General features: G+C 45.4%; 1 protein-coding gene across 1 annotated transcript in view; it reads left to right on the forward strand.

Annotated features, from left to right (window-relative positions):
• The window catches only part of LOC137416027 (E3 ubiquitin-protein ligase TRIM21-like), a 77111-nt gene extending 55922 nt beyond the window's left edge, over window positions 1–21189 (forward strand). Inside the window, exons 6-7 of the mRNA XM_068101555.2 lie at window positions 12725–12784; window positions 20544–21189. Of these exons, the coding sequence (XP_067957656.2) occupies window positions 12725–12784; window positions 20544–21073 (590 nt within the window). The 3' untranslated portion in view covers window positions 21074–21189. The remainder of the gene's footprint in view (window positions 1–12724; window positions 12785–20543) is intronic.
• The last annotated feature ends 2846 nt before the right edge of the window (window positions 21190–24035 follow it).

The raw sequence follows: 24035 nt of genomic DNA on the forward strand, positions 1-24035 counted from the left end.
CTGGATGTTTTATAAAGAAAAGACCAAGGGAACACAAAATTTGACACAAATATGGAAGGGAAACAGGAAGCGGATATTCTAGAAAAGGAACAAATGGCAATGTTTTTTTTTGTATACCATATCATGGCTCAGGAGGAGTGTGGTTACAGAGGGCAAAAAGCCAACCTGCTTTCAGTGGGGCAACAGGTGTGTGTAACAGGTGGATGCAACAAGCCAGGTGACGAACGAAAAGGAGAAAACTAAAAATGTGAGGGGAGTAGATATCCTCACCCGCAACCATGAGGCTTGGGAGAGGTAGGGTTCACAAGGGCAGAAATATTTGCAGGTAGTGATGGGGGATGTCATGATATTTTGGTGTAACACATACTTTAAGTCCCTAGAAGAAAAATTTTGATTGAATCATCTCTGGAAAGTTGTTCCACAAATCGGATAAAAGAGTGGATTTTTGCAGTAAGTAGAGATTTTGGAGTTTGACTGGAAGGAGTTACTGTAAGAAGGGGTTCATCCTCGATAAACTAGGGATGGGTGGAGTTCTTTAAGAGCAGAGGGATCAAGACTGGAGGAAATGGGAAATAACAGAGGGTCCACCAACTTCTGCAATGTGAGAGCAGCAGGTCTTGTGTTTTGGTCTTGTCATGTGAGATGACAATATTTATCGTTTTAGATTCCAGGAGAGACACATGTAAAGTGGAGAGGTGAGCCCATGAGATAGAGCATTACTCCATTGTGCTATGGACAAAGTTTTGTTGGTTGTAATTTTAATTACCCCACGCACGCGAAGTGAAAAGCAGGGTTTAGGAATTGCTTCATGTCCGTCTGTCTGTCTAATCAGCTTATAATAATCAGTTTATGAATCCCAAAAAACGGGCATGAAGATCGGTTTATGATCGAGCAACAACCTATTTAAATTGAATATTGGAATTTGAACACGAATCGGAACATCAATCGGAAGACAAGACTTTCTTTCATTTTACCGTACGTTGGCTTTGAATTCATCACGATCACGCATGTGTCGAGAGGAGTGAGCTACTATTTTTACTCTATCTTCCTGGCATAAAACAAAATTGAAAATCATTCTAAACAAGAAACTTGCTGTTTTTAAGGACGTTATGAATCACAAAACCAACAGGCATGAAGAACTAATTTAACGTGTTAGACAGGGTGATGTAATAGACACGAGGTAAAATGGTGGTAAAACACCAAATTAATTTATTTCCGCCTTCAATACCTCTTTAAACATCTTTGAAGCTTCTCGATGATGCTGATTGACACTCTGTTCTACAGTGATAAATGCATCCTCCATCTCCTAAACTGTGATTCAACGTCGTCTTATTACAGTGTGTTGTAAAAACCAGATCTACAACATTGTCCCAATAGTAGGTTTAATTCAGTTTCGATCTCTAGCAACACCTGTAAGAAATCACAAGCATTGTATCAGTATACCATAATCATAGAAGAAATATACCATAATCCATCCCCTCCCTCACCTCAAACGGCTTAACGGCTGACTCCGCACGTGAAAAAGCTGAATGCCTCAACTCTGTGTTTGCCTCTAAATCTTGTGTCCCAAACCCATCCCTCTCTGTACCCACCGTACCCAGTCGTACCCAGCTGCTCCTGGACTCTGTGTCCTTTCCTCCTGACAAGGTGGAAAAGTTTCTGTCAACCCTCGACTCTGATTCTGCAACTGGTCCTGATGGCATCAGCCCACGGGTCCTAAAATCATGTTCTTCTGCTCTTTCACTCCCTCTTTCTGTTCTCTTCACCCTCTCTTTTGCTCAAGGTCATCTGCCATCTGCTTGGAAATCAGCCAACATCACCGGTTTGCACAAAAAAGGTGCAAAAACAAATCCCAGCAACTACAGACCAATCAGCCTTCTCCCAATTATCAGCAAAGTCATGGAATCCATCATTGCTTCAGATATTAAATCTTTCCTCTTCTCCAATGGCTTGATCTCTGATCATCAATTTGGTTTCAGACCTGGTCACTCTACTCTGGACATGCTGCTTCTGCTTTCTCAACAATGGATGGAGGTCCTCAACGCCAAACAGGAAATTAGAGCTGTCTCCCTTGACATTTCACGTGCCTTCGATACGGTCTGGCACCCTGCTCTGCTCACCAAACTCTCCTCCTTTGGTATCCATGGAAATCTCCACGCATGGCTGGCGGACTTCCTCTCTGGTCATAGTCAACGTGTGGCCCTGAATGGGTTTCTCTCATCTCCTCTTCCTGTCCAGGCTGGAGTTCCCCAAGGTAGTGTTCTGGGCCCTGTGCTTTTTCTGGTCTTCATCAATGATCTCTCTGACTCTCTTGAAAATCCTCTCTATCTCTTTGCTGATGACACCACTCTCTGCCGCTCCATTCCTCATCCCTCAGATCGGCAGTCTGCAGCCTCCTCACTCTCTGAAGACCTGGACAAAATCACAGACTGGTCAAACATGTGGAACATGTCTTTCAATCCTGACAAATCTCACACTCTTACAATGTCTCTCCGAAAGGACCGACTGGACAACCCTCCCATCTACTTTCTCAACAATCCTCTCCAAGAAGTTCTGTTGCTCAAGCTTTTGGGTCTCACTATCTGCCATGATCTTTCTTGGGAAAACCACATTTCCAAGCTGGCCTCCAAAGCCAGTCGCCGACTGGGCATCCTCCGTCGTGCGAAGTCCTTCCTTGGCACACCTGAGCTCCTCACCACATACAAGGCTTTCATCCGCAGCTCAATGGAATACTGTTCCCCCCCCTCTGGGCTGGTGCTCCTGCCTCACACCTTGCTCGGCTTCACGCTGTTGAGGCCAAAGCTTTCAGAATCATTGGAATCTCCTGCGATGTAGTCAACACCGAGGGCCTTTCACTCACTCACCGCAGGCAGGTTGGTGGTCTTTCCGTCTTCTACCAACTCCTCTCTGGCCTTGCCCCCCCAGCTCTCTCTGGGCTCTGTCCCACAAATATTCCTACAGGTCACACAAGATCTGCCTGCAACCCTCTTATGGTTAAACTGCCAAAATCAAGACCCTCTGCTCACCTTCACTCTTTCATTCCCCTTTTCTCCCACCTCTGGAACAAACTCCCCCACTCCCTTCAATCCCACTCCTCACTCCAGGTCTTTAAAACAGCTGTTCACCACCATCTCTTATCTTCCCCCATCGAAAACCTTGATCTTTTCTACCCCCGGTAATTCACCCCAGAGTCCTTGCAGTGTTCATATGTTTTATTCCTCTCCCACCTCCCCCCAAGTCCTCCCGATGTCCCTGCTCTCAAATGTTGTGTTTGTGTCCTTCCCCCTCTTCCCCCTCTCTTTTGTGTCCTTCCCCCTCTCTCCCCATCTTGTCTGCCGCTCCCCTTGTTTTTTGTGTTTTGTGTGTCGGTTTGTCTTTTTGTGTGATTAATGTTAGCTCTTTCACGAGCCTCGATCTTGTATACAAAAAAATACAAAAAAACAAAAACAATGGATAAGCAATTTAGTGCAAGCAAGCCTGGAACATCTAGCAATACGCACCATTCGAGTATGCACTACCACACAGAATAAATGTCACAGCAATGTGTCGGAGCAATGTCCGTCCAAGTTCTTATGGAAGCCTCTCAGTCGTCGAAGGCAGCATAGCACCTGGGTTCAACTCAGACACAATTTCATTACATTCTCGCCGCCGTTAAAACTACACTTCCGCTTGGCAGGAATCAAGCTAGCAGCACATATCATCAGTTAGCAGCAGAGTAATATCAATGAGCAGCAGTTGTCACTCTTTGTCAGTCAGTCCAACCATAGCGGTCGGGGTGGCAAATTTCTCTCCCGGCACGTGTCCGATAGACCGACCGTACCACAACCCCGAGGCCGGAATCCCCTGCATCGGAATGCCCGCCTAAATCGGGTGACGGCGGTGGCCCCACAAAACCATACGGATCGGGTGCATGTGGCGATGGAGTAGCCAGTAGATTTTCCATTGTCGGATCGACTATACCATAAGCCGGCTCGTCAGTATCCCCACATGGCGCAAGATGGCGCACTGAGACTGTAGACTCCCATCCATTGGGCAACAGTGCACGAGCGTGCTCGGGATTGGTTTGGAGAACATGCACTTTGTCAACGAGTGGGTCGTATTTACTTGTGCGAACCGCGCGTTTGAGGAAGGCCGGTCCTGGCTCAGCAAGCCAGCCCGGCAGAGGATGGGTACTGCCCGATCGACGCGAGTAGCGAAACATACGGTCGTGGGGAGTTTGATTAGTCGCGGTGCACAGTAAAGTCCTGATTGAACTTAATGCCCCAGGTAGCGACCAGGCCCATCGGTCCAGCCCTAGTCCGCGGGACTTCAGGCTCAGAGTGACGGCTCTCCATATGATGCCATTAAATCGTTCCACCTGTCCGTTCGCCTGAGGCCTGTACTGAGTAGTATAGCTCGAAGCGATATTGTGTTGGAGCAAGACGTGTCTCACATCTTGGGATAAGAACACCGCACCTCGATCAGTGTGCACAAAGGCCGGATTCCCAAACATAGAAAACAAGTTCTGCAGACACCGGATAACCGTAGCCGCAGACATGTCGCTGCATGGGAAAGCGAAAGGGAATCTGGAGAACTCATCAACGATCGTGAGTAAATAACGAGAACTACTCGAAGTCGGTGAAGCCGGCAGGGGTCCTTTGAAGTCCATTGCCAATCTCTCCCACGGCCGAGTGGCCTGGACCAGCGTACCCATCGGAGGATTGTAGAAACGAGGTTTAAGTTCAGCGCATACGGAACAGGTGCGACAGAGCCGCTGAATATCCTCAACAGAATAGGGCAAGTTATGACTGTGCACATAATGAGCGAAACGCGTCACGCCGGGATTGCCCAAGGTGTCATGAAGGATGCACAGATCCTCAAAGGGGGTGAGACCCGCACACACCGCAGGCCGTGACAAAGCATCTGCAACGAGGTTATCCCTCCCCGGGCGATATTTGATTTTGTAACAGAAATCGGCTAGTTCAATCCACCAGCGAGTGATTTTTCTCATTCTTAATGCGTTGAGCATGTTGCATGTCGTACATAAAGGCAACACTTTGTTGGTCCGTAATGATCTCAAAACATTTGCCAAGCAAAAATGGCCGCCAGCGCCTGGTAGACTCAATGATGGCATACGCCTCCTTTTCAACAGACGAGTGTCTTCTCTCCGCGGAGGAGAGAGTCCTTGAAAAGAAAGCCACAGGCCGCCCCCCTTGAGAGAGTGTAGCAGCTATCGCGTGATCCGAAACATCGCTTTCCAAAACAAAGGACTTGTTTCCGTCTATCGTCAACACAGCGGCGCCAGCTATGTCGGACTTCAGGCCATGTAGTCCGGTACCTTAGTAAATGGATTGTTACACGCCGGACAAAAGCACCAAATTTTTTTTGGACAGTCCCACATATGTGAGGATTGATTTTTGCCTAAGCTCCAAAAAATTCTATGCACCTGAGGGCTGTGGCATCACAATGACATCACACAGTGTTTCAAATGCTGGTCTGGGTTAACAGGCGCTCCTACTTGTTATGCGGTCCCAGTTTTTGTGTTTCATGGACTATTTTGCGATGTACTAAAGCTTATAAATTTGTTAATAAGCATTTCAATGAATTTTGTCATGCTATAAGGACCTTTATTAAGCTAAAATACAGCATTTTATTGTAGCCGATACAATATAATGTTCGTTATTGTACTCGCACTCGTACAACACATTGTAGCTCCCAGTCATAACCAACAGAATTAAACAACTTATGTTCACTGTTTTTTTCTTCGATGATGTTAAAGTGGTAAAGAAAAGGACACCCCACCACAGGTCGACATGGATTAGACAGCTTGTGTTATCTGTCAGAGAAGTACCCCAGAGCAGCTTAATTGTCCACAAAATCGCCAAAGCTGTGATGCTTTATCAGTTAGACCAACAATTTCTCATTAGATGCATACCTAGACCAACAATTCTCGTCGAGAAAGACCCAGACACCAAACCATATCTTCCAGACTCGTTTGCAATAGTACAGGCATTAAATGTGAACATGACATCCACACGAATCCCTGCAGTACAAACAACGCCACACAATGGGCCACTGGGGGAAGCGAAGTTCAAAGAAGATGAATGGGTGCAGCGTGCCATTACACTTCTCAAGAAGGATACCCTACAAAATGGCGATGCTTTATCTTGGGCGGCGTATCACGCATCCACTCAGCCCCCTCCGACAAACCCACCAGCTATTACCGCGCTTCTACCTCTATTTCCTGAGAAGGCCGACACTCCTTCTATGATTAAGCACGGAATGGATGTTTTAAAGTCTGCCACAGAATTCCTCAACCCGGGCCAAATCCCGGTTCTAGCCTGCGATTGTCCCATTTTTGCAAACGCTAAGTATATCCAGTGGAATTTTCCAGAAACCCATGGAGAAGACAAACTCATTATCATGTTTGGTGGGCTTCATATTGAAAAAGCTTTGTGGAACACTCTTGGGGACTTTTTAGCAGATAGTGGCTGGACTAACGCACTCACAGATTCTGGCATAGCAACGACTGGCAAGGCCGATTCATTTCTCAAAGCAGCCCACATCACAAGAACGAGACATGCTCACCAAGTGACTGTGTTGGTTGGTACTGTCAAAATTACAACGTGATGCACATGGGACTCATCTTAATTCCTCCGATTTAACAGATGACTTTAATAAATGGAAATGGCAAATGATAGAGAAAAGCCCAACCTTTCAGTTCTGGGATACTGTGCTTCGCACAGAACTCACTATCCTCATCTTCATTCGTGCTCATAGAGATAGAGAGAACAATTTCCATCTGTATGTCGAGGCTTTGGAAGCGCTGATGTTTCTTTTCTTTGCTCTCGATTCCGTCTCCCGGGGGGTGTGGGTGGACAATGGAGGATAATAAGTGGTTACCAGTGTGGATAACTATCCCACAAGCAGCGGACGCCTGTTCAGAACTCATAAAATGCAACTGCAAGTCGGACATAGGCTGTTTGAGATGCAAATGCTCCAAAGCCAGACTACCATGTACTGACCTGTGTTGTTGCAAATGTCAAAAATAAGCTAATTAGTTCCCATGGAATACTGTTCTGGCTCTTTTTTAACAGTCTTGCTTCCTATCTCGTCATTATAACTCTCATACTACAAATATACGTGTACTTCAATAAACACATGATTGCTGAATATCCCAAAATGTCATTTTCTAGCTAAATGACGTCATTATGACGTCAAAATGACGCCATTCTAACGTCATTTTAGCTTCAATTTTGATAACACTTCGGTTGTCATCAGTGTATATGTATTTCATTAAAAACACAATTGCTGAACATTTGGTACCTGTTTTTTCCTGTTGATTATCCACAAAATTCCATGTTCGGCAATATGACGTCATAAACGACGCCATTTTAGCTTCCAGTTTAACGGAATGTTTGGAGCTTAGCTTTTTCTTAACAAGTGACCTCATGCAGGGATTGTGTAAAAAAATGGTGTTTTTGGCCAGCGTGTAACAATCCATTTACTAAGGTACCCGACTATATGTAACACTGTGTGACGTCATTGTGACGCCATAGCCCTCAGGTGCATATAATTTTTTGGAGATTAGGCAAAAATCAATCCTCACATATGTGGGACTGTCCAAAAAAAATTTGGTGCTTTTGTCCGGCGTGTAACTATTTCGGCCAGTTCCGTCGTTATGGTACCGAACTAATGGAAAGCAGCCTTAGCAGCGCGACTCATGGGGAACGCATCGCAATTGACAAGTGGGCGGAGCTTCTCGGAAAAATTTTGAACCGACTTAGAGTAATGATCAAACAGCCCGAGAGCACACTTCAAAGAAGCTCGATCGCAGGGCGGGGCCATGTCAAGCAAGGGTCGCAGACACTCCTTATCTGGAGCAATAGAGCCATGGGTCACAGTGTACCCCAGGGGATCTATCGTTCGGGCAGAATAGCGCCATTTAGCCTTGTTCATAGTCGGGCGATACTTGTGCGCATCCTCGAGGAAGCGCTCCAGATTAGCATCATGATGTGCTTTGTCGTACCCACAAACCGTGAGATTATCCAGATAAACAAAGACCGGTTAAATTCTCCTTAGCGATAAGGTCGTCCATAGCCCTTTGGAAGCACGCTGCCCCATTCGTGACCCCGAAAGGCAGCTGGGTGAACTGGTACAACCTCTGTCCGGATTCAAACGCAGTGTAGATGCGATCTGCTTCGGAGATTGGAATCTGATGATACGCACCACGTAGATCGAGAGTGCTGTATACCGAATATTGTGCCACCTGCCGTACCAGAGAATCCATTCCCGGGAGCGGGTAGGCGTCCAATTGGGTAAACCGATTAATCGTCTGCGAATAGTCGATTACCATGCGTTTGCGGTGTGATTCTGTTCGAACCTCCAAAACTTGGGCCCGCCAAGGCGACCGACTAAGTTCTATAATACCTTCCTTTAACAGCTGTGCAGTCTCATCAGCAATGAATTGCGTGTCAGCCCATGAATAGCGTCACGATTTAACAGCCACCGGAGTACAGTCAGTAGTCATATTGGGAAACGGAGACTGGTTCAATTTCCATCCCTGCAAGAGCACACACAGCAAGAGTATCAGTACCACCAAATTCCATTTCCAAACGCCCATGTTGCCGGAGAAAAACGTGTCCGAGCAAAACTTCTACACCTAATGCTGGTAAGACCATTAAATGCACATCCGGAAACATTCGACCCTTAATTACAAGCTTCAGTCGACATTCCCCCTTTGTGCTGAGCCATAGCCCTTGAGAAGCCATGAAGATTCTGTGTTTTGTCCCGAGAATCGGCCAGCCATGCTTCTGAACAAGTCGAAAATCGACATAACTATCAGTGGATCCTGTGTCAATTAAAGCATTTGCAAAAGTTCCTTCAATCAGGAGTGAGATAATAGCGCAGGACAGGCCAGGTGGCCCTGCAGATGTCGAGTCGTCGAGAGGAGGCGCTCGAGCCTCGCGTGTGGATCCGACGCCAGCTAATGTCTTTCGTGCAGTTGAAGTCGCTTGTAGGCCAGTCGTGCCGCCACCAGAGGGCGCTCGTGCCACGCGCGAAGATCCCAGCTTTCGTGTGGTGAAAGTGGATTGTAGGTTGGTCGTGGCGCCACCAGAAGGCGCTCGCGCCACGCGCGGAGATTTAAAGCTAGCATACACAGATCATGGAGCCAAACCCGGAAGACAGCTGGGCATCGAAATAATTCCTGTCAAGGACGATCGTGCCGCGTACCGCTGTGATTGCGTGAATTGTTTAGTCGGCGCGGCAAGTCTCATCAAGGTTGAGTTCTCAGCTCGGGGCCCACGGACAGGGGCGATTCCAATCAAGGCCGCGCGAGGCGCCGTTCGTTCCGCGGGCGCGGAGATAAGCACATTCAGCGTCGAGCGAGCTCGCCGGCCTCGCAACGAACGACAAACTTTTGCAAAGTGACCCGTCTTCGAACACAAATGACACTTCGCCTCCTTAGCTGGACAAACTGACCTGAGATGGTTCCGATTCCCGCAGAAATAGCACTTAGCGTTATTTCCTGGCTTGGGTCCAGCAGCAGTGGCTGCTGTCAAACTCGGGTCGGGGTCCTCGAGCGCATCAGTTGCCTCCAATTCCGGCGAGGATGAAGCATCCTCTAGTTCGGCGGTAGCTCTCTCCGGTCGTGTCTGTTGGGATATCCCTGCAGTGATGTATGGGCATTCATACGAATCGGCTTGTACCTGCGCTTCGCTGTACATGTGAGATAACTGAAGGGCTGTTTCTAGGGTCAGGTCGTCTTGTTTGTGTAGTCTTTGTCTGACGACCTGCGATCTAAGGCCTGAGACAAAAGCATCGTGAGCAAGGTCATCACAGACTTGTGCATGGGTGCATACCTCAGTGGTACAGTCCTTCAATAATCGTCGGAGGTGTCTTGAGCGAATTGGTCTATAGTCTCCGTGGGCTCTTGTCATCGAGACGCAAGCAAATGTCGGGTGTAGACCGCGCTTCGTGTTTTGATGTAGATACGTTTCAGCTCGGCCACAGCAGTATCGTACGTAGCGCACTGTGTAATGGACATGTACACAGTATGATTCACCTTGGATTGCAACACCGCAAGCTTCGTGTCAGCGGTGATTCCCTCCTGCGAATTCAGATGATTATTCAGGTGCTTCAGCCAGTGTAGCAGTTGAGCGGACGCGTCCCATGTTGTTCTCGTTCAGGACGAAGAGAAGAAACTGAATTCATTGTTGTAAAAACCAGATCTACAACATTGTCCCAATAGTAGGTTTAATTCAGTTTCGATCTCTAGCAACACCTGTAAGAAATCACAAGCATTGTATCAGTATACCATAATCATAGAAGTAACAATGGATAAGCAATTTAGTGCAAGCAAGCCTGGAACATCTAGCAATACGCACCATTCGAGTATGCACTACCACACAGAATAAATGTCACAGGAATGTGTCGGAGCGATGTCCGTCTGAGTTCTTATGGAAGCCTCTCAGTGGTCAAAGGCAGCATAGCACCTGGGTTCAACTTAGACACAATTTCATTACACAGTGTACAAGAATGAAGTATAACACTGCCTCGCTCGCGTTAAACTTCCAGATTTAAAAAATGATCTTTGACATTTCATTAAAGTTTGAGTAAAGACATTAACACTGTGTGGAGTATCATGTTCTATGAACTCTCTAGTTTTTGAAGGAATGACTGAATGATGGAGGATACACAAGTCTGGAGCTGGATTTGGAGGCCATTTTGATTTGCTTTTGCTATTTGGCCCATCTGACATCTCGCTTTCATTTTGTCCTTTCCTGTTGGTACAAGGGAATTTTGGTAAGTTTTGGTTGGTCCTGGAGGTCGGAAGAGTTCAATGTGAACATCGGTTTGAGGCAGGGAAGCGCTCTCAGCCCACTCCTCTTTATCATGATGGAGCTGGTAAGCAGGAAAGTAAACATGAAAGATATTCTGGGAAGGATATTGTATGTGGACGATCTGGTTGTTGTGGTGGAGGGTGGGCAGGAGATTGCAGGAAGCACTGGGGGAGTGGAAGGAGGCATTTGAGAAACGTGGGCTGAAAATGAGCACGGAGAAGATGGAGGTGATGTGGGTCAGGCAGGAGAGAAAATAAATGAATATCAGATTAGAGGTGAAGAAGATCAGACAAGGAAATAGGTTTGATTATCTGGGTGGAACAGTGACCGGGGTTGGTAAGTCAGAGGCAGAGGAGTATTCAGGTGGGTGTGAATGCATGGATGGTGTAATGGCAGAGGTGGGCTGAAAATGAGCATGGAGGAGATGGAGGTGATGTGGATCAGACTTAACCGTAAAATTCTGATGTGTGTAAAATGCCGACCTACCTTCCTTTATGGTCTGGAGGTAGCACTGACAGAGAGACAACAACAAACAAAGCCTGCAGGTTTGTGAGAACAACTGGGTCAGGAGAATTGTGGGAGTGAAGAGAGGGAATAGAAAAAGAATAGATGAGCTGAGAGAGGAGATTGCTGTGCAGAGGAGATTGACGGGGAGATTGGTGAAATGCCGGCTGAGATGGGCTGGACATTTGGTGCCGATGGGGGAAGAGAGAATGGCAAAGAGAGCGGACAGGTGGAAGGAACAAGGAAGGAGGAAAAGAGGTAGCCCACGGTTGAGATGGGAGGATTGTGTGAAGAAGGATATCAGTAATGTGGGGTTGGTTGAAGACTAGAGAGAGTTGGCCGAGGACATAGGGGTGGAGGAGTATCGTGGTCAAGGCGGGAGCTTGGTGCCATCGGACCTCATCCCTTATGGAGGGAAAAGGAGGAGAACAACAACATCTCAAAAAGTTGTGGACGAGCAGTAACAAGCCAATTCGATTTTGGTTCAGGTCCGAATCCAGATCTGGCCTATCGGTGGGATACAAAACGTAAACTGTTCAGCCTGGCAGAGGTATGCGCTCTACCGAGCTTTACCGTTCTCGTTTATAATATGGAACGTGCAATTACACATCATTAATTTTGTTATGATAAAGGAACATTATGGACCAGAAATGTAAGACTAACAGTATTTAAATCCTTTTTCACACAAAGTAAAAATAATAACGTGAATTCCACAAAGTTCTAATCTGTGATGTAGGGGGACAGGCCAGAGAGGGAGAGATATCGTCTTTTGTGCTGAGAACGTTTCACAGGTCAATGAGGTCATGGGTTGAGATCGTGAAGAATCAGGACATGAACTTGGTGTTTGTGTAAAATTTTACATCCAACTCAATGTTACTGATCATTCATTCACCCTTTTATTCTTCACATGAACTGCAATTCCAAAGGTTCCTTGAATCATTCACATGTTCCCTAAATCAATCATTCACATGTACCTTGAATCATTCACAAGTTCCCAAAATCATTCACATGTTCCTTGAATCATTCACATACTCCGAGTACCATATGATGTTCAATTCAGTTGTTTGTGTTTTATTCTGGATTCAAAGTTAACAGGAACTTGAGAGTTTCCTCTTGTTCCATTTAACAAAGATTCATTCCATCTTGTGGAGAAAACGAATTGGTGATCACTCGATTTTAGTACATTAGAGGGAAGTGGAAGAACAATGTTGTGAAATTTCCTTAATGAATCTGAAAATTTAATCGTATTTTAATTTTAAATGGAGGTTCCATTTCTCTTCCTCCATGTTTGTTGTATTCAGATATTTGGTTAAAAGATAAAAAAAAATCTTCATAAACATAAAAACAAGATAATTCCACATCTTGTAATTTTTGTTCATCTTTACTCACTTCCACAGGAGGGCCGGTGGAGCATGCGAAGAAGGTTGACCTGGATCAGAACAACTTGAGAAATCTTTGTAAGTGAAGGGAAAAGGGGAGAGCATTCTTCTTCTTCCCTCTATTTTCAAATCATTTGAAATTCCATATTTCCTCCTTATCATTATTTCCCTCTTTATATTTTGTTTCACTTTATTCCATCATTTTTTTTTCCAACTCTATTTTCCCTCTTGCCAAGTGTCACAAGATACAAAGGTTGTTTAATGGAAGGATGGGTGGGGGTAGTCCAAACTTGTGTTTATCTCACAGGTAAAGTAAAGGTGATAAACGCAGTACTGAACAACATTGTACAAATGAAACCATTGATTAATGGCTTTTCTTAACCCATCACCCTCACACCTCTCTCTCTCTCTCTCTCTCTCTCTCTCTCTCTCTCTCTCTCTCTCTCTCTCTCTCTCTCTTTCTCTCTCTCTCTCTCTCTTTCTCTCTCTCTCTCTCTCTCTCGCTCTCTCTCTCTCTCTCTCTCTCTCTCTCTCTCTCTCTCTCTCTCTCTCTCTCTCTGTCTCTGTCTCTCCTCGCTGTCTCTCCTCGCTGTCTCCCTCTCTCTCGCTCTCTCCCTCTCTCGCTGTCTCTCTCTCTCTCTCTCCCTCTCTCTTTCACTGATAATGTCATTGGAAAAAATTTATTGACAATTTCTTGACGAGTTAGTTCTGTAAACAGAAGCTGGTATAAATTGCTCGTTCATTCCAGATAGTTCACAATCCCGAAAGAACAAGATATTTCCCGATCTCCCAGATAAGCATCTCACATCAACAAACATTTCAGAATGATATATGTAAGAAATAATTAATCCAAATCTCATCATAAACAGATGTGTATTAATCATTCATTGTACCAATACACCGCCTAACCGTCACCAGTAAATAAGTTTTCTTGTTTTATCTTCTACAAACTCTGATCCCTCGTTCACAGCTCGTGTGAGGTACACAGATTTTTCTCTGCTGTTCGTGTTCCCAACATTCGCGGACGCCACATATTCGCGGTTGATAAAATGCGACCTGCTTCTACATCCGTGGCCCTGTGCCCTGCATATTTGCCGGTTTTTCGCGGACGCAAAAAATATATTTGATTGGGAGCCGCGAGTGATTATTGAATTATATATCTGTTGTTTAGGTTAAAGTGTTATGATTCCTTTATAATGATTCTACATGTGGCTCTGTCTCCTAGCAACCATTGAAAATGGTTGCAGTTAATGATCACAAGGTTCCTCACAAAACAGGTCACCGGCAAAATAAATCATAAAGGATTCAAGAAGGAAATACTATAGATGGTGTGTTGTAACATCGTCCCACTCACATTTTTTCACGATGAGAGATTCCAGAATACTGCTGCGGAGTTGGCAAGGGAGTTGAGCATCTACCCAACCCACCAAGATTGCATGTGAAATCCAATCACTTGCCTTTTTGAAGAGAAGAAGCAAGAGCTAAGGTCACTCCGAAGCAGAAAACTTATCTTCACCAAGATGGACTGCGGAACTCGCTTGATGAAATCTTACCTCATGATCAACGTTCAATACCACGAGAAGAATCTTCTCTGTGTGAAGACTATTGCAGTGAAAGACACCGAATGTAGACATAAGAGTGAGGACATGAAACAGCTCATCCAGAAAATGCTTACAGACACGGTACACAGAAGCAAAAATTTTTGAGCTTCAGTGTGGATAATACTGGCAACATGATCAAGACAATGAAGCTGTTGAGCAATGATGATGAGTAAGATAGAGAAGAGGAGGAGGTACAGGAGTTGGAGGCTGAACAACGAGGAAATGCAGGAGCTCTCGTGGAATTTGAAATTGAGGCAGACACCTGGGCAGAAGACTGGCTTTATTGTTCCTGTTCATTGGGTTGATGAATCTGTTACTTCGATGTGCATCGAATTGATGTGATGCGCTGCTCACACTCTTCAATTAGCTATCAGGGACGGATTGAATGCCAGGCTAACACAAGCCGTGATCTTAAAAAAGCTCGACACGTTGTACGCAAGGTCAGAATACAATACCTGCTTCCTCTGGAGAAGAAAATAAAAGTCTAACACCGATCATTGGCAACGAGCCGAGATTGTCAAGTCTATATGCAATGCATAACAGACTTTTAGCTTTGGGCAAGGTGTGCGAGAGTGGGACACTGCAAATCAGGAACTGCATCTTTCTGCATCCGTCTGGAGCAACATCGAACAATAATGTGGAATCCTGAAGCATCCCGAAACATCACCAGGAAGTTGCAGGCAGGGAGTTGGACTTCAGGAGAATTTCTCATATCTCCATTGAAATCCACGACGAAACGTCTGATGCCCCACGTGGACATCAGTTTCTGAGGATTGGGACATGGCATGTCGGGACAATGACAGGGAGATCAGGAGAAGTGGTGGAAGCATTGGTCAGAAGAAGAGTGGACATATGTTGTGTGCAGGAGACGAGATTGAAGGGAAGTGGTGTGAGAATGGTGAAGGGTAGGCAGGGAAAGAAATACAAGTTTGTGTGGCAAGGGTGCCCGGAAGGCGTGCATGGTGTTGGCGTCCTATTTTCTGGGGAGTTTGTAGACAGTGTGGTGAGTGACTAGAGTGAGTGAAAGGTTGATGATGGTGAAAATGATGATTGGAAAGCTCTTGGGTTACGTCATCTCGGGATATGCTCCGCAGGTTGGTCGGAGCGATGAAGAGAAGGACAAGTTCTGGTGTGCAATAGAGAAGCTGATGGAAAATGTAAAGGATGAGGAAGTTGTTGTGGAAGGAGGAGACCTAAATGGACATGTGGGAAGGAGTATAGACGGTTTTGAGGGAGTTCATGGGGGTTACGGATATGGTGTGAGGAATGGAGAAGGTGAAAGGATTTTGGAGTTTGCTGATGTAGCTGGGTTGTTGATTTTTAATACTCAGTTCCAGAAAGAGGATAATAAGCTTGTTACATACACGTCAGGTGGGTCGACAACAATTGTTGATTACCTGATGGTGCGTAGGCAAGATAGGGGGCACCTCCGGGACACAAAGGTGATCCCAGGGGAGGAGGCTGTTTCACAGCACCACTTGGTTGTCTGCGACATAAGGGTGAAAGGTGCGAGGAGAGCTCGGTGGGTAAAGTACCAACCGAGAATGAAGGTGTGGAGGTTGAAAGAGGTGACGGTGAGGGAGGCATTAAAAGAGATGCTGAGTATGGTCGAGGATGATGTGGTTGAGCTTGAAAGTGGTTGGAAGTCAATGAAAGATAGTCTGTTGGGAGCCGTTGGTGAGGAATTTGGGTGGACAAAAGGACCACCGAGGCACTCGGAAACATGGTGGTGGGATGATGAAGTTGGAAAGTGGATTGACGAGAAGAGGAAGAAGTTCAAGGAGTGGCAGAAGCCGAAGGATACGGGGACAGAATAGGCAGAGCATGAAAGTTATAAGGCAGCAAAGAAAGAGATAGCAAAGGCGCAGGAGGCATGCAGGAAAATGTTCGGAGAATGCTTGGATTCGGAAGAGGGTCAGAGAGCGGTATTCAGGATTGCAAAGCAGATAGCGAAAGAGACGTGTGATGTGATGGGGGTGAGTTGCTTGAAGGATGAAGTGGGACAAAACCCAGATGGAATAAAAGGAAGATGGAAGAGATATATGGAAATGCTGTTGAATGCAGAGAATGATTGGGATGGCAACATAGAGAGTAACCCAGTCTTAGGACCAGCAGAGAAGATAACAGAAGGATGTTGAGGAAGCGATAAAAGCAATGAAGAGTAGAAAAGCGGGAGGGCCGACGGGAGTTGTGGGAGATATGCTGAAGGCAGCAGGAAGTTGGGGTGTGAAGAGAATGACAGAGATCTGTAATCTGGTGGTGAAAGAAGGCCGCATTCCATTGGATTGGGAACTGAGTACCCTTGTCCCTCTATACAAGGGGAAAGGTGACCCTCTGGACTGTGGCTCATATCGAGCGATAAAGTTATTGGAGCATGGAATGAAGGTATTGGAAAGGGTGTTGGAGAGGAGGATAAGGAAGAAAGTGAAGATCGACGAAATGCAGTTTGGATTTATGCCAGGAAGAGGAATGACAGATATGCTTTTCATTGTGAGGCAGTTGCAGGAGAAGTACATGGAGAAGAAGAAGAAGTTGTTTCTTGGGTTTGTTGATCTGGAGAAAGCATTCGATCGGGTTCCACGCGAAGTAGTGACATGGGCATTTAGGAAGTCAGGACTGGAGTAATGGTTGATCAGTGTACTGATGACAATGCACGAAAGAGCTCGCACAGCTGTAAGGACGAAGGATGGGAACAGTGGTGAGTTTGAAGTGAAGGTGGGAGTGCATCAGGGGTCGGTACTAAGTCCACTACTATTTGTAGCTGTGATTGAGGTGCTGCCTCGGAATGTAAAGGAGGGTTTACCGTTGGAGTTATTGTATGCAGATGATCTGGTGTTGATTGCGGAAAGTATGGATGGACTGAAGGAGAAGATGAACAAGTGGAAAGAATGTATGAAGACAAAAGGTCTGAAGGTGAATTTCAAAAAACGAAGTTCATGGCAAATGGTAAAGCATGTGGTGAGGTGGAAAGAACTGGGAAGTGGCCATGTGCTGTGTGCAGGAAGGGTGTCGGAGTGAACTTCATTCAATGTACAATGTGCGCAGAGTGGGTTCATCAAAAATGTAGTGGTCTGAGAGGGACAATAACTAGTGTAGCAGCTACATTCAAGTGTAAGGTGTGCACAGAGGGAGCTGCAGATGGAGGAAATGTTGAATTCGATCTTGGAGACGGTGTGAAGCTAGAAGGTGTGAAAACATTTTGCTACCAAGGAGACATGTTGAATAGAGAAGGTGGATCAGTCTCGGCAACGGTTGTTGGAGTGAGATGTGCATGGAAGAAGTTTCGGGAACTGAGTGGCATGCTGATGAGGAGGGGAGTGTCGTTGAAGCTGAAGGGAAAGGTGTATGCTGCATGTCTGAGAAGTGTTATGATTTATGGGAGCGAAACATGGGTAATGAACGTAGAGCAGCAACGAAGGCTGGAAAGGGTGGAAATGTGAATGGTTCGGTGGATGTGTGGAGTATCGTTGAGAGAGATGAATTGCGAATTGCGAAAATTTCGAAAGAAATGATGAATTGCGAAAGATGATGGGAATAGAGCCTGTGATGGATGCTGTGAAGAGAAACAGGTTGAGAAGGTTTGGTCATGTGTTGAGGAAGGATGAAAGTGACTGGTTGAGAAGAGTGATCGAAATGAATGTTGAAGGAAGGAGAGGACGGGGAAGACCGAGAAAGACTTGGCTGAAGGTGGTGGAAGAAGAAATGCGGGCAAGGGGGTTAACAAAGGGAGATGCAGAAAATAGGGCAAAATGGAGAAGATTGTCATGGGGCCCGCAAGGCTAACCCCCACTCCAGCAGGGAAACTGGCCTTAAAATGCCTGTTGATGTTGTTGTGTTCTGCTCTTGTAGCCAACTAGTGGCTCTCAACGGAATCTTTTCTTCCCCTCTCCCTGTCAAAGCTGGAGTGCCCCAAAGAAGTGGTCTGGGCCGAGTCCTGTTCCTAATCTTCATCAATGATCTCTTCATCAATGAGATCAGAATGATCTGAAAAGTCCTATTTGCTGATGACTCCACCCTCTGCTGTGACGTCTTTCATCCTTCAGACAGGCAGTCTGTGGTCTCTTCCCTGTCTCAAGTTCTTGACAAAATTACAAGCTGGTTAAGCACTTTGAATGTGTCTTCTTAGTCCCCTACCGGTGTACACCGGAGGGGACTATAGGTTTGCACTCTGTCCCTCCGTCTGTCCGTCTGTCCGTCCGTCACGCAAAGAACAGTTTTCCGGACTTTTTTTTCGAAACACTTAATGCTAATAATTTCAAGCTTGGTACATGGTTTCCTCATGATAAGTTACAGATCAAGTTCGAACTTCACGACGTTTCGATCATTTTTGACAAAGTGATGGCACTTTGAATTTTGGTAATTTCCCCAACAGTTTTCCGGACGACAGACTGCCAGTAGGGGACATGTATTGCAGCGCAATACTCAGAATGCTTGTTCCTGATAGATTGCTCTCGGAAAGGCAAACGTCCCCTTATCTCTTCTCTCAACAATCCTCTTGAGGAAGTTCAGTCACTCAAACTCTTTGGTCAATCGATCAGACATGATCTTTCTTGGGGAAACCACATTTCAAATTTAGCCTTCAAAGACAGTCGCCAACTGGGCATCCTCCGTCATACAAAGTCCTTCCTTGGAACACCTGAACTCGTATCCACCTACAAGGCAAGGCCTTCATCTGCAGCTTGATGAAACACTGCTCTCCCTTGTGGGCTGGCTCCCCTGCCTCACACCTTGGGGAACTGAGAAGGGGGTGGTGGAGAGCCAGAAAGGCAGGGGGCAGAAGGCTTTATATAAAATGGTGAGTTGAGGTGATGCTTGCGGGTAAAGGGTTATTTTGGTTCTTAAGGGTCTTCTAGGTCTAAGGGTCTTCAGGGTCTTAAAGGGTTTGAGGTCTTGAAGAACATTCAGGATCTTAAGGGTCTTTGGGGTCTTAAAGGCCTTCAAGCATCTTAAGGATCTTCAAGGGTCTTGGGGATCTTTGGTGTCTTAAGGGTCTTTGGGGTTTTAAAGGTGTTCGGGGTCTTCAAGGGTCTTAATTGTGTTATGGGTCTTTGGGTCTTCAGGTCTTAATGGGTCTAATCTCCCAATTATGTAAAAAGTCTTCTGTCAAGCTTGTAGGATGGTGTTTTAGGGGTCTTCAGGGTATGTAAAGGCTGAGGTGGTGGATGGAAATACCCTTAGGACATTCCCCAGGTCGGACTTGGTCTGTATGTTAAATTTGGTGGTTGTCGGCCCAGTGGTCTTTGCAAAAAAATGCGAACAGACAGACAGCATTGCCCAGTAACGCAGGGTACATTTGCTCGTAAATATATAATTGAAAGGTCGGTCATGGAGATGGAAAAGTGTATATAAATAAATAAATAATTAAAAGGTCCGTCATTGGGATGGAAAAGTATATATATAAAAATAAATAATTTAAAGGTCCTGTCGCTATGTTTATATGCGACTAAAACTACTTCTTCTTCAAAAAAATTACCACCCTCTTAATTAACCCTCTTAATTGCGTTAAGACTGCTGAGACCCCTCAGACCTTTGACGACCCTTTAATTCCCCCAAGACCCTTCAGACCACCAAGACCCCTGAAGACCCCCAAAGACCCAAAACACCCCAAATACCCAAAACACCCTGAAGACCCAAAACACCCAAAACACCCCGAAGACCCAAAAACAGCCCGAAGACCCAAAACAGCCCGAAGACCCAAAACAGCCCGAAGACCCAAAACAGCCCGAAGACACAAAACAGCCCAAAGACACAAAACAGTCTGAAGACCCAAAACAGCCTGAAGACCCAAAATACCCTTAAAGACCCTGACGACCCAAATGGCCCTGAAGACCCAAAACACCATGAAGACCCAAAACACACCAAAATGGTCAAAGATGCCTAGCTTTCTGAAACGACATGCGTGCGCCGAGCCACGCCAGTACAAACAAATAAAGAATTTAAAGGTCCGTCAAAGAGATGGAAAAGTGTATACAAATGAATAATTTAACTGTCCGTCATGGAGATGGAAAAGTGTATGTAAATAAATCAATAATTTATAAACGTCCGTCATGCAGATGACAAAGTGTATACAAACAAATAAATAATGTAAGTTGTTAATCGTGCAGTAAATAAATAAAACAATTGTAATACAAGATTTTGTGATAAATGCGATTCCCAAAGTTTCTAAAAGAGATTAATGTGTTTGTGTTTCTGTCCATTTGTCTAACAATGTCCATGACCCCGTGTCGTGTCTGCAGATGGACGGACCCTGAGTCTGGACCCAAACTCTGCAAATCCATGGATCAAGATCTCCTGGGATCTCAGGACTGCAACTCTAACCTGGACTAAGGATCGGTTCCAGGAACATTCTGATCAGTTTGATCATTATACACAAGTTGTTTCCTCTGAGAGTTTCTCATCGGGTCGTCATTACTGGGAGGTCGATGTGAGGTTGAGTCATTGTTGGAAAATCGGTATCTGTTTGAACTCCATGGAGAGGAAAGGGGGAGAGAGCGCATTGGGAGAGAATCCCGAGTCTTGGTGTTTAGTGAAAGATATTTACAAATACTCCGCACGGCACAACAAACAAAGCACCGACCTGTCCGTGCCGGGGAATCCTGAACTGTTTGGGTTCTTCTTGGATTGCGAGGCGGGAGAGTTGATGTGTTTTGGGGACGCGCGAGTCCTGCACGTGTTCAGGGGGAACTTCATGGACCCCGTTAGACCCGCTGTTGGGGTTTATGATCTCTTTCTTGGTAGTGGTTCCATCCGGTTTTCCCCGTTTTGATGATTTTCATCTTCATTTTGTGTTCTGATCACAACTGAAGGTTATTTTTGGTTCAAATCAATAAAATCATTTACTTGTTCATGACGATGTGATTACTGATTGATGTTTATATTATATTAAAGCTTATAAAATTCATTAAGTTGATTGTTTATCTTATTTGATGTGAAATTAACTTTAACCCGAACTCTTCACTCTCCTCACCATACCATACGGATTCTTCTTCTTCAAATGTGCATTTCATTTTTTATTATTGCAAATTTGTGTGTAATTAGTCGTTTTTTGTTCGCACCTCATGCGCGACCTGGTCTATCTAGGCATTCTCCACCCTCCTCCCCCTCCCCGTCGGTATATTGTGAATATAAGTTCTTTCCTTTGCTGTATTTGCTTGTTTCTTTGATTTTCTTTTCTCCCCCTACCTCCCATGAAGATCTTATCCTTTGTCAATCATTTTAAATACAATTTTAAAAAATAATAAAAATTCTTTCTCTCCTCACTGACTTGTGCTTGTTCTCTCGCCCCCTCGTCTTCCCTTTTCTCGTCTTGTGACCCGCCCCCTTTATCTCCTATTTCTCAAGCCTTTCCTACTCTAGTTTCCGCCATACTCACTTGACCCTTTCTCCTTCTTTCTCAAATCTACGGCCTCACTTAGGGACTTTTCCCTGATTGTTTTTCACGGTTTTGTTTAAATATTATTTAAATATGTTTAAACTTTCCCCTGCAGTGTTTTATTCAGTGGTTTATTACAACACGTTGTTTTTCTTCCTATTTAAAAGGCTTTTTTCAATTTCCTCTTCAATTCATACCAATTCAAAAAAAAAAAAATTCTATTACAGTTCCCCCTCCCCACATTCTCTAAACTCACCTTAATTCCACCCCTCTATCGTTTTTATACGGATCTCTGACTTGAAAATCACAATAAACCCAGTTTGTAATAAATGTTCGTTTTTCATGAATCATCCACTTTCTAAACTCCCCTTTCTCCCCTCCCCTTCAAAATTCCCCCCCTCGCTCCTCCCATTCAAAACTCACCCCAACCCCTCCCCTTCAAATCTCCTCCCACCCCCCTACCATTTTTCTCCAATTCTTCCCCCTCCCCCCTCCTCCTCACTTCGTCTCCCTTCCATCTCATACCTCCACCTCCTCCAACCCTCTACTTTGCTCTGCCCCCCCCCCTCAAACAACCCCTCACTGTGCCTCATCCCATCACCATCAAACCTTTTGTCCTCCTCATACTTCCCTTTCTCCTAACTCTTCTGCAATCTTCAACACACTATCAACAGCTCTCCCTCCCTCCTCCTCTTCCTTCCTTTTCTCCTAACTCTTCTGCAATCTCTGACACACGATCAACAGCTCACCCTTCATCTTACCCGACCCCTCCCCTCCCCTGTCTCGCACCCGATGCTCCCCCTCCCTCTTCCTTAATGGTATGGACCTCAAGCATCCGGGGCCTTCGCTCAAACCTGATTGATCTCTCCATACAGGTTGCTTCTGACAAACCAGACGTAATCTGCTCAACAGAAACTTTCCTCCTTCAAGATATCTCTGATTCCTTAACATCTCTTCCTGGTTGCTCCCTCCTCCGGGATGATAGACCTGAGCCTCGTCCTGGTGGTGGGGTTGCTATTATCAAAAACTCTCTTCCTCACTCTCCTTGCACTGCCCTCTCTCCACCCCACCCCCAGGAGTACCTCTGGCTTCGGCTTCCTCTCCACTCCCACCTTTTGTTCATATTGGTTCAAAAGTTATCAAGTGACCACTATATTCGTCATGTGTGTGCATCTGTCTGTGTGTGTGTCTGTTCGCAGCATAACTACCCGATGATATCATCCGATCTTGATGAAACTTGAGTGGGAGGTTGATATCTTGATCTAGTTGTGTCCTGCCTCGAGTGGGCGTATTGCGCCCATTGTGGGCGGAGCCACGCCAGAAAAAGATGTCTTTTTAGGGGGTAATCGAGTTCAAGCTACATCTTCTCCGAGGGGTTTGGTGGAATCTGACAGGGGTTTCGGTATTTGGTTAGGCCAATGTCATGTGTCTTGCCCCACGGAGCTTGATTTCTCATTTTTCCTTTTTTTTTTTTCTCATTTCATTTTTCACCGATTTTTTGGTATTCTGTAACTAACTAACCTCATAACTGATTATACATTATTTTTGGTTCACGAGTTATCAAACAGTGACCACTATATTCGTCATGTGTGTGCGTCTGTCTGTGTGTGTGTCTGAGTGCCTGTCTGTCTGTCCGCAGCATAACTACCCGATGATATCATCCGATCTTGATGAAACTTGGGTGGCAGGTTGATATCATGATCTAGTTGTGTCCTGCCAAGAGTGGGCGTATTGCTCCCATTGTGGGAGGAGCCAGGCCCGAAAAAGATATCTTTTTAGGGGGTAATCGATTTCAAACTACATCTTCTCCGAGGGGTTTGGTGGAATCTGACAGGGGTTTCGATATTTGGTTAGGCCAATGTCATGTGTCTGGGCCCACGGAGCTCGATTTTTCATTTTCGTCACAAGGTCACGAAATTTAGAAAAGTCGATTTTTGATGGTTTTATTACATTGTTCGCTTCCTGATAGGGTGAAATGTCGTACATGATCTTATATTATCACATACATCATGAAATACAAGTTTTCCAACAAATTTCAGAATCCTTGACCTTTGACCTTTGAAGGTCACAAAGGTCAAGGTTGTCGGAATTGAACCGAATTTTCGGTATTGTGTCGCTAACTAACCTCATAACTGATTATACATTATTTTCTATCTCATTTCTAGGTCAGTAACCTTCGTTTTGACATTTCCGGGCCTGACCTGTCCGGGCATGTTTCGGTTATAGTCCGTCCTTTGTCATTGCATACCGCTCGCTTGTGAACCATCGTCTCCTGACGTGTGTTTTGTACCATCCTCCAAACAGTGATGACTCAATTTACATTTGCTGTCTGACAACATGGACCAACTTCTATCAA

Source organism: Myxine glutinosa, chromosome 1, assembly GCF_964187855.1.
Source record: "Myxine glutinosa chromosome 1, kmMyxGlut1.1, whole genome shotgun sequence".
Classification (NCBI taxonomy): Eukaryota; Metazoa; Chordata; class Myxini; order Myxiniformes; family Myxinidae; genus Myxine; species Myxine glutinosa.